The sequence below is a fragment of the Aplidium turbinatum genome, chromosome 3, assembly GCF_918807975.1.
Source record: "Aplidium turbinatum chromosome 3, kaAplTurb1.1, whole genome shotgun sequence".
NCBI classification, from domain to species: Eukaryota; Metazoa; Chordata; class Ascidiacea; order Aplousobranchia; family Polyclinidae; genus Aplidium; species Aplidium turbinatum.
Window position 1 is genome coordinate 40400831 of NC_137474.1, and position 16154 is coordinate 40416984.

Consider the following 16154-nt stretch of genomic DNA (forward strand, 5'->3'; position numbering starts at 1 on the left):
GAATTGGAGTCTGCTGATGTCTGCAAATACTACAAGGTCTTAACTTTTTTTCTTTATGCAAGGTGGTTGACAACCAATACGTTCCTCAGTGGTCACGATTTAAGTTTGTGCTCGGTGTGGTACTGCGCAAACTGTTCGTGGCGATACCACACGTTTATATTAAGTGATCAAGTGTTCGCACTTTGCGTTCCCTGGTGGTCTGTCACATGTCTCATTGTCAGCGTTTTCGAACTAGAGTTTTTGCTTTAATTAGGTCAGAGTGTCAGTCCCACTAACACTAAAAATCAAAATTGCAGTTTCTGTTGCATTTTTACCGGGTTAAAAAGAGACTTCGCGATCAAGGACGACGCAAACTTTACTGAGAATAAACCTGACAAACGATTGTTGTGAAGGAAAATACCAAGCAAGAAAACGATTTCTGCTTGTTGCAAACTGTCAACACTTCAAGTCCGGTTTCACTGACACGTGATCTCACTAAAAGCGAGAAGACCTTTTGGCTGTTTAATGTTTATAGTTTGCCTACCCCTTCAAAACATCGATGTGATAGTTCAAAAGCATGAAGCCATGATTAAAAGTACATTCGTGGTTGAATTGCACTTTAAAGTGGGGATCTCAAACGGATCCATGTTAGAAGATTCGGTTGAGTTCATTAGGATGGAACACACAAATGTGGCCACGCGTTCAAACCGTGCACTGTTTTGTTCAGCTGAAAAAAGTCAAACAGTCAGTCTGGTGTAAAATGTAATATTAATCTATTCAAGCGATTCTATTCAATCTCACAACAGAATAATTTGGCGCTTCATCGCCTCCGACTCTCGACGAGGAAGGAACTTGATGGTGATATAAACCAGTGTTTCTTAAACAGGTGAATGGTTCACCCCAGGATGAATAAAATTTTTGCAGGGGTGAACCAACCAAAAGGGGTGAATAAGGGTGAAATGGATGACAGCTTGCGAGCAGGGTATATATTCCGGGTGTTCAACCTGTTCAGTGAACAGGTGAGAATTTCTAAAAACAAAATCAATTCGAAGTTTTTCATTTTTTAATCAAAACTAATTGTTTTTTATAAATTTCAATATTCTTTATTGTTTGACAAGGGATGCAAAGACAAGGGTGAATGAAATCTGGAGATAGACGCTATAGGGGTGAACAAAACTGAAATAGTTTAAGAAGCACTGATATAAACGGTGGAACATACGACCCTCGTTGAAAGAATAAAATACTCAAAGCACTGATAGAAAATTTAAGTTGATTTCAAACTAGCCTGCAATGAATGCTACCATCACAGATTTAAAGTGAGCTTGCAAATTAAAAATTATCGTTCAATTGCTTAGTGCTAGAACGCACAAGTGGATTAGGTAAGCCTCCTTCAAGTGCAAAAAAACTGGGAGGCAGTAGACCCCGCTAAAAGTACCTTGTCTACATGAAACAAAAATTTTCACAAGGCAAGTTGAAATTTTGCATGCACTACTTTCAGTTCGGTAACAACTGCAAGTGCGCCGAATCAAGTAAACCTCACATTGATTCTTTTACAAATCTGCTGAAAAAACGAATAATAGTGATTGAACACCAGACAACTTGTGATAAAATTGTAGCCTGCATTGTTTCTTTGAATCTGAAAACCTTTAAAAACACAATTATTCAAAACTATGCACCACGCAGCAAGTTTCAGATAATTAAGATATTCAGAACAACTACCACTATAAGTACGTGTTCTAGTACCACTTGATTAAACTTGGATTTGTAGCATCCTTGTTCTGATATGAGAAAGAACTAAGGTTGAACCTAGATTTAGCGCACGGGGTTAGACTACTCTTCATATAGCAAATCAGTCTCTTTTTACCTCGATTCTACATATGCAGAGGTTGCATCAGCGTAAAAAAGGACTGTTTTTCGGGCTGGGTTCGAAGTAATGTAGTGTTCACAAAGTACAGTAAGAGCAAGTAAGGAGCAAATGTAATTAGGTTGCAAAGACATACACCGTTTCAGGCATACTCTTCCTGAGGGTGCAAAAAGTTAAAAGGCTAAAGCTGCATGATTTGATAAGCGATATAAGAAAAAACTGTCGTCGGCTACCGGCTAGTCTGACCGAAAGGCCAGGAATAAGCCATGCAGACACACGTAAGTTACATAATACAAAGAAAACTGTTGAATATGAAAACAAACATTTTGTCCGTACAAGCGAATACCTAGACAGCAAAGCAATCGATTTTTACATGGATTCAACGTCTGCAGATATTGAATCAATGTAAAAATCGATTGCTTCCTTATTTGGGTACGAGCTTTGTGCGAGCAAAATAAAATCTATTCTGAAGGTCATCTCAAAATCGAGTCTCAACAGAGAGGTTAAATGATTACAAACAATAAGAATTATTCTAAATAGCATGTAAGTAAATACTACTAGGCCTACATAACGGAACTAAACTCTCAGTGACGCAATAGAAGCAATAAATGACCATTCCTGACAGACTCCATGCAAATCTAACGTCAGTTATCGTTAGATCAGGAAAAGAAAAACTTTTCAGGTGCCAGGCAAAAGCAACGAAAACCAAACACAAGAATATCTTTAAATTGGTCACGGTTGACTGCTATCTCCTGTTTCCTTTATTCTGATTGGTTCCACTGGTAGTTGCAACTGTAAAGGATCCCTGAGCCGTCTTAGGTCTTGCTCAGCTTGGGCGATATCATTACAAAGTTTATTATACCTGCAAGTTAAGAAAAGTTATTAATTAAGTTATGAAATTATAGTAACTACATAATTACACTATTTATTAGAGACAGAGTTGTATGATTTCTTGAGTTCTTCGGGTGACTACAGGCTCCTTGAAAAAGTCAGTTGTACTCAGTGAAGAAACGTTGGGAATAAAAAAAAAACGTTGTTGTTTTGTGGTATCCAGGCTTACGCCTGGTGGCAGGCCCGATTTAGGGAGGTAGAGGGTGCAGGTGCCCCGGGCCCCCCGACTTTTGAAGGGCCCCCCTACGTGGAAAAAATGTGATTTTATGTTATTATTATTTTGGTGGAGGTGGTTTTTCGCGACAAAGGCGCAAAAAATTTTTTTGGGCTTGGGCTCCCCGATCTAAAAGTGCCCCGGGCGGCCGGGCCCCCCATCAGCTAAATCCGGCCCTGCCTGGTGGTTAAGGATTCAGATTAAATGTAAATGGACGGGAAGGTAAGGAAGCCTATCTTCGTGCCCACCTTTCGGAAACAAAGCTGTATATAATTTCAACCTTTTATTAACTTGTTACTTTAAGAAGATTACAACTTACTTTTCCACGTCAAACTGTGACCTCCCAGCAGAACGATGGAAGAATTTCAAATATTGTCGATCTTTTGCGTCTGGGTAAGCGAAATCCTGTAGAAACAACAACAAGAATGTCAAGCTTGGGTGGGGTCAACACAGAGAGGGGCGCTAGGGCTTTGTCTCAAGCAACACGCAGGAGGACGAATTGAAACTAATTGGATAAAATGTAAAACGATAGCAGTGTTTTTAAATTCGGTTCAGTTTTGAAACTTTCTGGTGATAAAATATAGTTCCTAGTCATGTACTGTGAGCGGACTTCGCCACTTCTCAAGTAGCAAAACTAGCATTTGCAAACGTTAAATCAGTGTAAAAAGAAAATATTTGCTAACTGGGTTATAGTTTTGTTTCTGAGTAGTAAATCTGAAAACATATTTGAGACAAAAGTGTAGCGGTTTCTTATTAATTTTTTTCCAACTTTAGCAGTTTTTTTATTGTAAAATTATGAACGAAAAGGAGTTTGAAAATTAGATTACTTATTTCATAACACAATTACTTGTAATGAAACGAAACAGTTAGTTAAACAGAATACGAAACTTTGAATGTCTGATAATCACAGTGTTGTACGCGTCAATGAAATAAATTGACGGCGTCAGCGCGAATTGCCTAAAAACTTTACGTCGTAAAGTACTGCGTAAGCTCATAAAGAAATTGACGGCGTCAGCGCTAACTTCAAGCGCTATTTTAGCCAGGGTCTCACAAAACGGAAGTATTCGACTTCTAACGAGTTTGGTTTTTAAGACTGTTTCGAGTTGTGAAAGATGATTTCGTCTTTTCTCGACTCAGATTAACCCGGGATACGATAAACAAACTTGAAACTGCATAATTAGATCGACGAACAGCTGCCACAAAAAAGATTGTTCAATGTTGCCATCAGTCTGAAAGTCAAAACGTCAAACAAAATTTAACTCTCATTGTGAAACGAGATTTTCCATGAAAACGAAAAATGACGCATAGCGCTTGACGCTTAAAATTGGCAAAATAGTTGACGGCGCTATAACTTCCGTCAACTAAAAAATAAACTGACGGCGCTAGCCTCAGCGTCAACAAAAAGTTGACGCCGTCAAATTGACGGCGTCAACGTACAACACTGCTATCTCAATCAATCATTTTATTTTTCGTCATTAACGCGTCCGGGACGAAAAAAATACTAACTACAAAATCGGTATTGACCTACCAGCACGTTAATGAACGGGAAAAGGTGGCAAAACCTTGAAAGATTTAAAACGTGCCTGAATGAAAAATTATGTAGTAGGCTATATATCAGTAGTTAGCACGGCCACAAAACCCAAAAAAAAATAAATAGCAAAAAATAAAAACAGAGAGAAGCACACATGTAGTAATGAATGACAGCCTAATGAAAAGTGTTGTGGATTGAATTTGCCAGTTCCAATATTGATGTGGATGAGCAGTCATAATAATAATAATAGGATGGAGAAAGAAAACCGGACATATTACATCAACAGAATATCAACAACATGCTTAAAGAAATGGAAACAGTGCGTTCTACTTCTAGTTATTTTGCTAAACACGAAACTGTTGCAGAAAACACACACTATTACAAAGTAATAGGCCTATCGATTAGTACCCAGCCAGCCAACCATTGTAGCACAGATCGCGATCGGCTTGTTGGCCGAAGACTCATTGCACGCTTGGTGCGTGTGGAATTACTCATGCAAAAGTCAGTTTAAAATTGGTTAGAGAAACTGCCTCTCTTGAGAATCAGGGTAAAGCTGATTGAATCGACAACAGACCCAGCTAATATCCGTCATTCTTACATTGATTCAACTCCTGCAGACGTTGAATCAATGTAAAAAGAAAAGGAAATTTGTACTAAACTCAATACGCAATAGCTTGCCAAATCATGCCACTTATGTAAATTCTTGCGAAATTTTAATGTCATTTCTCCGTCTCTAGTTGAGCGTATTTGGTCAAAGTGTCAATTTACTACCAATGCTAAATGTGCAAAAATATTATGTCAAAATGATGCATAAATTACATCAACACAAAGACAATCAAACCGTTTGTGAGTAGAAAATCTTACTTTCAGTTGATGAAGGCACAGTAGTACTTGGTATCAAGTTTCTAGGACTGAAGTACCTAACTTGTTTATTGATGTAAAGCCAAACGTCGACATTTGAAAACAAGAATGGCATTCAATTCAACAGACCCATTGACTATTTTGATACATCAAAGAATAACTCGGATAGCCTCTGTGTCGTACGCACTGAGGTATACCAGGCAATGACCAAGATCAATTGTTTCCTAACGAAGCTTTGTAAGTGTTTGCGCTTTCATTTTTGTCGGACAACGCAAGAATAGCTTTTATAGCAAATACACTTTTGAACAGTAATAAGGTTGTCATTTTTCACACAGTTTCGATGGCAATAAAACAACAAAACAACATATTTTTAAGCCTAGTTAGAGTAGGCTAACGTTTTTTACTGCATGATGATGATTATGTGCCTGATCTGATACAGACGTTGGCGATCATGGTCTTCCAAACTTCTCTGTCATTTGCCATTCGTATAAAATCGTTCGTTTTAACTGTTGTGTTTGTGGCCCATTGATTCAAGCTGTTTAAATAAGTTAATCTTTGTCCAATATACGTATGTACATTAGGGTGCGGCTGATGCCCCGTAAAATTTAAAACTTGATTGTAGCAACCCTAACTTTTTTTTGGAAGTGAGGCTTGGTCTACAAAGCTTAAATATGAAGTTTCAGCAAAATTGAATAAGGTCTAGGGGGTCCAGATTGCAATCAAACTTTTATAGGATTATCGATTTTCCCAAATTTCAATTTTGACATTAAATTGAGTGATTTATGTTTAAAAAAAAAATTTGAGTGATTTTTGTATATTCATTGCTCATGTGATACCAGCTAATTTTTTGTAAATTATTGCAAATTATAGTTTTTATGCTGTGAACAGAAGCTTAGGTTTCACTTAGAACAAGTGTGTCAATTTAGGGGTAACTTTGCATACTTTGTGCAATGGAATTTCTGAAATTTTTGCAGAATTATGGCAACCGTTCTAAGTTTAGGCAAAATCTGTGAAACATACTTTGCAAAAAGTTTCAAAAATGGTGTCTTTGGATTGCAAATTCTTTGAATGAATACCCTGTTCAGAACATACCATAACTGACACTAGAAAATCAGTGTTTTATACTTTTAATGCCGTTTACCACAGCGCTGTGTAGGCTTTAACCATAATAAATTTAATATAAACACTCCTTTATTGCTTTTGAGTTAAACTTTAGATATTACGAAGTGACATTCTAACATTTGTATTTCAGTACTCTATAATACATAAAAGCATATCATTTCACCACAGGTTTTCACCTTAAAAAGAATTACTTCACCCACATGGTGCCTACACGCAGCCTAAAGTAAGGGGCGACCTATATCTTCTTGAAGTTGTATACAAGCACCAGTTTTAATGCCCTGTATTACAGCTTGTTGTGTCAAAATCAAGAGATGTAACAAAATCTTTGCAATTCCAATCTTCAAGCAACTGCATAGTAACTTTGGACACAAGTGCTCCAGCTGTTTCTGTTGAATGGGTTGGAATTATTGGAACACCCAACAATTTAATGCCACCGATGCCAGATATCAAAACTCGGAGATTTTCATCTTGCTTCTACTTGCTGGTTAAAGTCTCCAGAAGCTTTCCATCCCAATGTACAGCACCAACAGCAGGTGGTGACCATGCGGAGAGCATTTTTTATGAGATATGTTGCGCTGTTTCAACTCTGTGTCTGTGTGACTGAGATGGATGGAGATGTAGCTTCAAAGCATCTCCAGAACAGGCTTGAACCATAGAATGGAGAGTAAGAGATAAGGCAGTTGGTGTAATGCTGTTTCTGATTGCTGCAGAGACTAATCCTGGAGATTTCATTATGTCATGAGAAATGAACATGGCTGTTCCTGTTTTTGATCTTCTATCATGAGAGTGTTTTTCCTCTACCTCACAAATCATTGAATATGTGCATGGCTCGTTGTCCACGTCATCCTCATCCTCAGCTTCTAAATGAATAGCATTATTTATGCCATTAACTCGGGTCTCCTCCTTTGGCGGCTTTGCTACTCGTCTATCTTGTTGTTGTGGCCTGGTACTGATCTTTTTAACTTTTGCTTCTAACACTTTATCTTTTCCAGCCATACTTGCTTCCCGGTTGCCTTGTATACTGATAAGGAATAGCATGTCTTCTTCATTGCTATTTTTTTCATTACATTGCGTGGCCAGAAAGGAAAGGTTTTGCCAAGCTTTTTCTGAAATTCTTGTATATTTTTAGTGGTTTGCCTTTGTCTCTCTTAATCTTCATTTGAAATTCTTGCTTGTAAAAAGAAATTATTTTTTTCTGACATTTTTTGCTTTGCAACTGTAGAAATGTTAGCTCACAAGTAAAACGTAAAAACTTGCTCAACTGTACTGTAATTACCTGCCTTCCTGATTAAATTGTTTGAATTAATTTGACAATCACTTGCTTGTAGGTTGGTAACTTGCTACGTTTGATACCTTGATCTGCTTTTGTGGTAACCGTAGCGAGTAGAACATACCGAGGGTCATGTTGTGCATAAGAAGACATAGCCTAGCAAACTTGTTTTCGATTAAATAGCCTACCAACTGAATACAAACTATGCGTATTGATTCTGGACTGCATTCTGCAATTGATAAATATGATTCTATGCATGTTTCACCACAAAGCATACTAAATGTCTAAGGTAATTCACCATTCCTAAGTTGTCACAATTAAAATGGTTAGGAGCCTTGTCTTGATATAGGAGAAGTGCTCTGTAACGACTCCTTACATTTAACCTTATTCTGAACCTGGGAACAATGCCTTAGAAATGATCTGCACTTACTAGACTGAAACTGGAGGTATTTGACTGAGCTAAACAGTGGTAAGTCATTTTGAAGGTATTATGACATCACATAGGCATGTTTTCACTTTTAGCGATTCTCAAGGGAAAGCTGACAATAGTGACCAGGAAGATTTCAGTCACTCACATTTAATAAAAGTTGTGTATTGTACTGGCTAATAGTAATACACAGACTATGTTGTTCTACTACTTAATACTTGCATTCTCCAGCAATTACATATCAAGCATATTTTGCAATAGGTTGTCACGTAACTTCTCAAATTAGTGTTTGGCTGTCTGCTTGTAAAACCTTACTTGTTAAAAAATAGTATGGAACATAATAATAGCCTACTGTGTGAAACATTGCAACTGTGGAGCATAAATCACCTTAAATACAGCATTTACCCTGATAAATGAAGGACTATGTAGCACTGTAAAACTACACGATTATGGCAATTAAGTACCAAATTTCTCAATTTTCAATTCAAATCTGGACCCCCTAAACATTTATAGATTGGTCTTAAACTTCATAAATATTGTTTTTGTACCAAGTGTCACCTATAAAAAAAAGTTAGGGTGTTTTGCTTCAGGTCGGGGCATCAGCCGCACCCTAATGTACATTGCACAAGCCTTGAGAAATTCTCAAATAGGAAGAAAACAGCTTTACCTGCTGAGTGAGCAGAAAATAGCTATACATGATAATGGCGGTCCCATAGGTTATGAAGTAAGTAACAGGCTCCATAATATCCCAAGAATATTCCCACCACGTAAGACGGGCAAGGAGGCCGAACTGCGCCGCCATGCCAGCCAGGCCGCCCCACATAATAAACCGGGTGCGGCGGGCGGCAGAAGCAGCAATGTTGCTTTTCATCTGAAACAGAATTTGACAGCAATCACAGCAACGATAAGAAAACCTGTTTGTCTCAGACAGCAAATCAGTCTTTTTTTTGCATTGGTTCAATATCTGCAAATGTTAAATCAATGTAAAAAGACTGATTTGTTGGACGAGATATTCAAGTGACATCATTTCAACCATCTAATCAACACATTGATTCAACGTGTTAAAAGCATAATTCTGTCAACATTGTTTGACTTGCCGCTGTCAGCCAGGTAATAAACGTTTTTATCGTTTTACGTCGTTTCAACGCTGTCAGGCAACAACTTACCCCAACTACAAATGCCTTGTGCACATCGCATACAATTCTTTCCCAGACAGCAAATCAATCGCTTTTACGTTGATTTAACGTCTGTAGATGTAGATTTAACGACGTTGAATCAACATGAAAAACGATCGTTCGCTGTCTGGCTTGTAGGATTTCAAGCGCGAAAAACAAACAGAACTGGCATATTGTGGTTCAGGTTAGAATAACCAAACATGAGAGAAAGGGTTTCACAGTTGCTATTTGAAATTACTTAATGACGGAGTGTCCTTACAAACCCCAGGCTGTATTTATGCTTAGGCTGTATTTATGTGTCTATTCTTTCCAGTGCTTAGTCTACTCACTTTGTCGAAGGGCTGTTTTTCAACTTTAAGAGCTTCTAGTCTCCCTAGCAGATCCCGTTCCCTTGACCATTGATGCTGATCGAGGTGCAGTTCGCTGTAAAGATGAGAGATCAATATTTTTGCCTGATCCAAGGATTCTGCCTTTTCGAAGGATATCGAATCTAAAAAACCGAAGATGGGTTTAAAAAATGAAGAGTTAGGTTATTCTCTAAGTTAGGTCGCTCTCTAAGCTACTTATTTTTCGAAAAACGTTCTTCGTTTGTGTAACGTAAAAACCCCAAGTCGAGAAAAGAAGCTCGGATAACGTTTCACACAGTGTTTTGCCATGCATCCTCAGTACAAGTAACAGACAAGAAACCAACACCAAAAAGGATTTCAGCAAAGACCAAACAGCCTAGATTCCCATTTCTAAGCACACCAGACTAAATTTTAGCAAAAAAAAGCAACCTAGACTTGAAAAATGTTTATGAGAATCGTTGGTTTTGTTCAGGATACCCAATGAGGGCTTCGCTATGTGACAAGTAGAGGGTAAAGTATTATTAGATATTTAAAAAAAAAATTAGAAACAGTTGTATGTTTTATTAAAGTATTTGTAGATTGTTTAAACATACCGTACAAATACAAATTAATATGAATGAAGGTTTGAAAAAAAAATATTTAACATACAATAAATAAACGAATACACGTCACGATCATACCAACAGAAACGCAGTTTAAAGTGAGTTACCAATATGCCAACACAAGCAAAAACAAGACGTTTTCTCACAAGATAAGTAAATTTTTAATGAGCGAGTTGCTGTAAAAAGAAGTAAATTTATCACTGACAAAAAAATGTTTCTTAATCGATACATTAAATATTGCGCTGTTGCAGTATATATTTTTCTTCTTAACCATTTTGTATGGCCTTTCATATAAGCGCGTGGCATTTGCTGACGGTAGCCAGGTAAAAGGATCATTTTCTTTATTTGGTAAGGTAGGCCTATGGTTTCTTCACATCATTAATTATTTAAAGCAAGCAATTCTATAAAAGAGAAAAACGTCCCTTTAATAAATGGCGGATGAGTCTCTCGATAATTTCAGCAATCATCGAAACGGCTAAACATCTTACTTTCATTCTGTGCTTTATTAAATTAAAAAGCCAAACTTAATCAGCAAAGTGAATATATTCAATCTATATACCGTGTATACTATTGACAGTCCTGTTTCTTTGGGCAGGCTCTACTGCAGGATATTGTAGAGTCTACAAATTTGTCAGTTTAAAATTGTAGAGTCTACACTATCCAGTGCATGCCCAATGCCCATTGCCTACCTAACTATATTTGTTACAATCAGGAGAATTCGTGGTTGCAGTTGCGACAAATGAACATCATTACAAATCTAATCAAGCTATTGCAATACAATTACTGTATCTCAACAAGAAAAATATCCCAGAACACATATCAGACGTCTTTTTTACATTGATTCCACATCTACAGATGTTGAATCAATGAAAAACCGACTGGTTTGTTGTCTTGGATGTGTTTCGTCTCAAGCCATCATGCTAGTTTCATACAAAAACGTTTTGCAGTTTCGCTCTGAAACTTGCATATTAATCAAAGGAACCATACTTTTTGAAACTACCGTACGTACCCAAGACAGGTGGGTCAACTTCGTATGAACAATCATTGATAGTAAGGACAAATTTGTCTTTCAAGATGTGTTCAATCGGTGTATTTGAAGCAATGCGGCATCCATCTAAAATTAAAAAAATGTTGATAGAGATAATGCAGTCAGTGTCTAAACAATGCCCGGTCATTTGATAATTATATTTGATATGGCCGAAAACGTTTGTAATTTTTAGTTTATTTTCATGTTAATGTTGAATGCCATGTGGTGGTTAGGTTTTATTTCTCATTTGATAATTGTAGAAAAAGACTTTATTATTTGCTCAAATGGCCGAAGAGTTGGCAGTGTTGCTTTATCTTTTTGATCTAGCAATAGTGTTGATATCACCAGAGCTGACGTTGGGACCCATTAGGCTTACACTTGAAAAGTATTGGCTTACACTTTAAAACCTTGCAGTGCCATTTCAGACTTGGTAATAAAATGACATGCCTAGTCCATCGACCACTTTCTGTCTATTAACTGCCCTAACACATATGTATGGCCTTCAAATTAAACTAGTCTTGTCAGTTGTCACATGTATATATATAGTCATTTGAGCCTCCAAGGCCAAGGGCTTTGCAAAAACCATTGATTGAAGGACACATAAAAAAAATGCTTATTACCTTATTAGGCATAATTTTGATATTAAACATATTTAGTACCGTTAAGTTAATAACCCAGTAAAACAAGTTAAATTCAAATGAAAACTTTTTATCATTTAAATCCTAAAATATAAACCTCAGCACTTGCCGTATAACCATCAGCACTTACCATAACTTAATAATCCAGCAAAAAAAGATAATTTCAAGAGAAAATTCTTTACCATTTATATCACAAACTGCAAACATCAGCACTTCTTTGTTAACAGTGAAACATTATATACCAAAATCAAGCCTATAATTTTATCCATACCTGCTGAATAGATGTGAGCTATATCTACTCCTTTATCTTCCTCTTTTAAGTTGGAAAGAAAGTCCGCCACAGTAGAAGATATTGGTCGAAGTGTGAACTTGCAATATTCATGTCGCGAGGGGAGAGGGACACTGATAACCGGCAATCCAGATTGATAAACTAGCTTCACTGCCAATTAATAAAAAACACTTTTTAAGTCAAAACTTTAATTTTTTTTTGTGTGTTACTTTTAATACAAGTCTTCCTAACATGCAATCTGTGTCAAATGTCCTGTAACTTTGCCATAAAAAGCCACTGAAACCCTTGCTGCTAACACACTTGGACCAGTCTGTTGTAGACCAACCAACACAACATCATATATAGACAATACATGTACTTTACTAATTGTACAACCATTTGTTTTTGCTTTTATATTTACCTTTTTCCTGTGCACTACTTTGAATTTTTCGAACTTGTTGTGACAAGTAAAGGTTCTGCACAAAAACAACATAATATGTTAGTTATGGTTTAAACTGTTTCTTCAGTGGTGTTTATTAGCATATATATACATTCATTTTTTAAACACTGATGTTTCAAACACAATGTCACAAACACATTTTGGAAACACCACCACATTTAAGATTAGAGTTAAATGTTCAAGAAACTTTTGTTATTGGAGCTGGGAACTAAAAAAAACAAGTTTTTTTGTTTGTCGTATCCAGGTTTACACCCGGTGGTTGAAGATTTATATTAAGTGGATGAAAAGGCAAGAAAGCCAATGTTCATGTCCACCTTCAAGCATGCCTTTAAGTGTCCTGCCGAAGACACAGCCACATGCTTTTAGTTAATTGACATCAGTAAATGAAGTAATTATTTTGAATCGGTGACGTGGCCCTGAAGTTGTGACAAGCTGAACAATGAACAATTGAATATGCTGTTAAAAATCCTACTGATACAAATCATGATACACGTCGCTGCATAGCCAAGTGGTGAGAGCCCTGGAACGGCGTTCGAAAGGGCGTCGGTTCGACACCGCTTAAGAGCATGCAGCTGTGTCTTTGGCAGGACAATTAAAGGGATACTAAAGGAAAAACCTGACTTGGCGATTTTCCACGTTCTTTGTGTTTAACATGCTACCATAAAACGATTTTCAATAAAATTTTGCCCCATTGCGGTCTGATCAGCATTCTGTAAGTGCTTTTGTCAGACCTTTCAAAACAGGAATGAGCGTGAGCAGCAAAGCGTGCGACTGCACAGTCTATGTTACTATAGACTAGCAATCAGCTGATCGTGCAAAAGTTGTTACTGCGAGCGATTTAACTGTAGGCTATGTATGTATGTATGTATGTATATATGTCAAAACATCAAACTTCAACATCAAAACATCACACAGTTTGCTCAAAACATCAGATCTGATGTTAAAACATCAGATGTGGTAACATGGCTTTTGTTATTGAGCTGTCGATAGTGACATATTCTCGAGCAGTTTTCCACTTTTTGGCCATTTTGAAAAAAATGAAAAATAAATGAAACATTGGACTTTAAGCCTTGCCAGTGCCATTGAAAACAAATTTTATTTGGTAATTTTTTTTTGAAATGTGTTCTTGAATGTTCAGTTTACGCATTTTAATGCTTAATTCCCATTTGAAAATTTCATTTAGTAGGCTTTTAAAGGCATGCCTGAAGGACAAGGTGGACACGAAGATTGGCTTCCTTGCCTTCCCATCCACTTAATCTAAATCTTCAACCACCAGGTGTAAGCCTGGATACGACAAACAGAATATGATGCACAAAAATAAAATATAATTACTACACCAATTTTCAAAACACAATCAAACCGCAGTACTTCTATATCTTAGGTGTTGACAATATATAATCTAATCAAAATCAGATTCAACATGTTAGGCTATAATATAACTCGCCTACAGTGACACCTGAAGGGACCTTCAACAAAGTGTCACTATAGCAAAATGTCACTATATATATAGCCAAATTCTACCTGTAGTTTAAAAACTTTGCAACAGATGCCATTATAGCAAAGTGTCACTGTAGTCAAAGTCACTATAGCAGAGTTATATGATATATAACTAAACAACAATTAAATTCAATTATGTTCCACCTCATTTAGACATCATCACAAAGTTTAACAATTTACATACCTGATTATTACAAAAAATAGACCGGTAAGGCCATCTTTTATTTTCTAAAGAAAATGCACAGCATGAAAACTGTAATGATTGTTTGTTAAAACACTTAACAGTGCTTGCCAGAAAATGATAATGTCTTGAAGAACCACATCTATATAATTGATTGACAATACTACCTTGTACCATGATACAAAAATTTACAGCCTTGTTTTCCTATAAAATCTGCTGATAATAAAGTTACACAAAATATATATATATCATACTAAATTTAGCTGACTAAAAAGCACAGATAAAACAACAGCCTAAAATGCAATTCAGCCTCACAAGAAAGATGTCAATTCAAAGGCAGTGGCTATTTGACCGGCGCCGGTCTTTGAATCTGAAACATTATTTGACCGGTCATGACGTCACTATACAGGCACTTTTTTTCTTTTTCTCTTTCAAAGCAAAAGACGAGAAGCGTGTATATAAGTTCTAAATTCGACAATTGTATTCAACTTGATGCGTGGCGCGTGCGATACTTCGCTGGCTTCTATTCTAGAGGGAATGAGTTCGATACTACCCAGAAGCGTTCTTTTTTTTTTTAACTAAATTTTGACCCGAAGTGCATTTTTGTAGTCAATTTTTAATTTGAGTTGCCTACAGCCCAATTTTTTATGTCTTTTCAAATGTGAGTAATAAAGTTAGAGTTTTTTAATTTGCTGGAATTTGAGAATTTCTCTGGGTAATTTTCCGTTTGTGGCCATGCTAACTACTGATATATAGCCTACTACATAATTTTTCATTCAGGCACGTTTTAAACCTTTCAAGGTTTTGCCACCTTTTCCCATTCATTAACGTGCTGGTAGGTCTATATCGATTTTTATAGTTAGTATCTTTTTCGTCCAGGACGCGTTAATGACGAAAAATAAAATGATTGATTGATCTGACCGTGTTTGCCGAACGAAGCATTACATTTTTGCTCTAGTTATATACAATGCTTCTTTTAAAAAAATGGTAATGGTATGTAAATGTAACGCAACTCAAATTAAAAATTGACTACAAAAATGCACTTCGGGTCAAAATTTAGTTTAAAAAAAAGAAAAGAACGCTTCCAGGTAGTATCGAACTCATTCCCTCTGGAATAGGAGCCGGCGAAGTACCGTATCGCACGCGCCACGGATCGAGTTGAATAAAGTTGTCGAATTTAGAACTTATATACGCGCTTCTCGTCTTTTGCTTTGAGAGAGAAAAAAGTGACTGTGTAGTGACGTCATGACCGGTCAAATAGTGTTTCAGATTCAAAGACCGGCGCCGGTCAAATAGCCACTGCCTAATTTAAAATAGCTATAGCCTACAACTAAATGGGAAGAGTTCATCAGTTTAACTTGCCCTTGGCTAGCACATAATTGCAAGATACAATTTTGGTGGAGAGGTGACTTTCTTTAACCACAGACAGATAAAACCAAGCAACCACACGGCATTTAACATCATACATTAGATTAGAGTGAACATAAAACTATGAACATCTTTGGCCATAAACATTCGTAATTTATAATTTTATGTTCACTCTAATATATATATATAATGTATGATGATAAATGCCGTGTGCTTGCTTGGTTTTATCTGTCAATTACAAAATAGTTCTTGAACCCTCATGTGGGAAAATACCTACACTGCGAGAGTAATATTTTTAACAGAAACAGCTAGCAGAAGGCTATGAGCTCTTCTACTGCACAAAAACTAGGTTCAAGCTTTTAAACTCAACAACTTAAAGCCTACCATTACTCATTAACTTAGGTAAATCAACACATTTTTAAAACCATTAAC

At 36.6% G+C, this 16154-nt stretch overlaps 1 protein-coding gene across 1 annotated transcript; it reads right to left on the bottom strand.

Moving 5' to 3' along the window:
• Window positions 1-728: 728 nt before the first annotated feature.
• On the bottom strand, window positions 729-14531 carry LOC145766807 (calcium uniporter protein, mitochondrial-like). The gene is made up of 8 exons (XM_082578513.1): window positions 14358-14531; window positions 12638-12692; window positions 12220-12387; window positions 11293-11397; window positions 9664-9824; window positions 8827-9030; window positions 3268-3353; window positions 729-2705 (listed from the first exon to the last, which is right to left on the bottom strand). Exons 1-8 carry the CDS (start codon window positions 14529-14531, stop codon window positions 2576-2578), a joined length of 1083 nt encoding a protein of 360 aa, XP_082434639.1. The 3' UTR covers window positions 729-2575.
• Between the last annotated feature and the right edge of the window lie 1623 nt (window positions 14532-16154).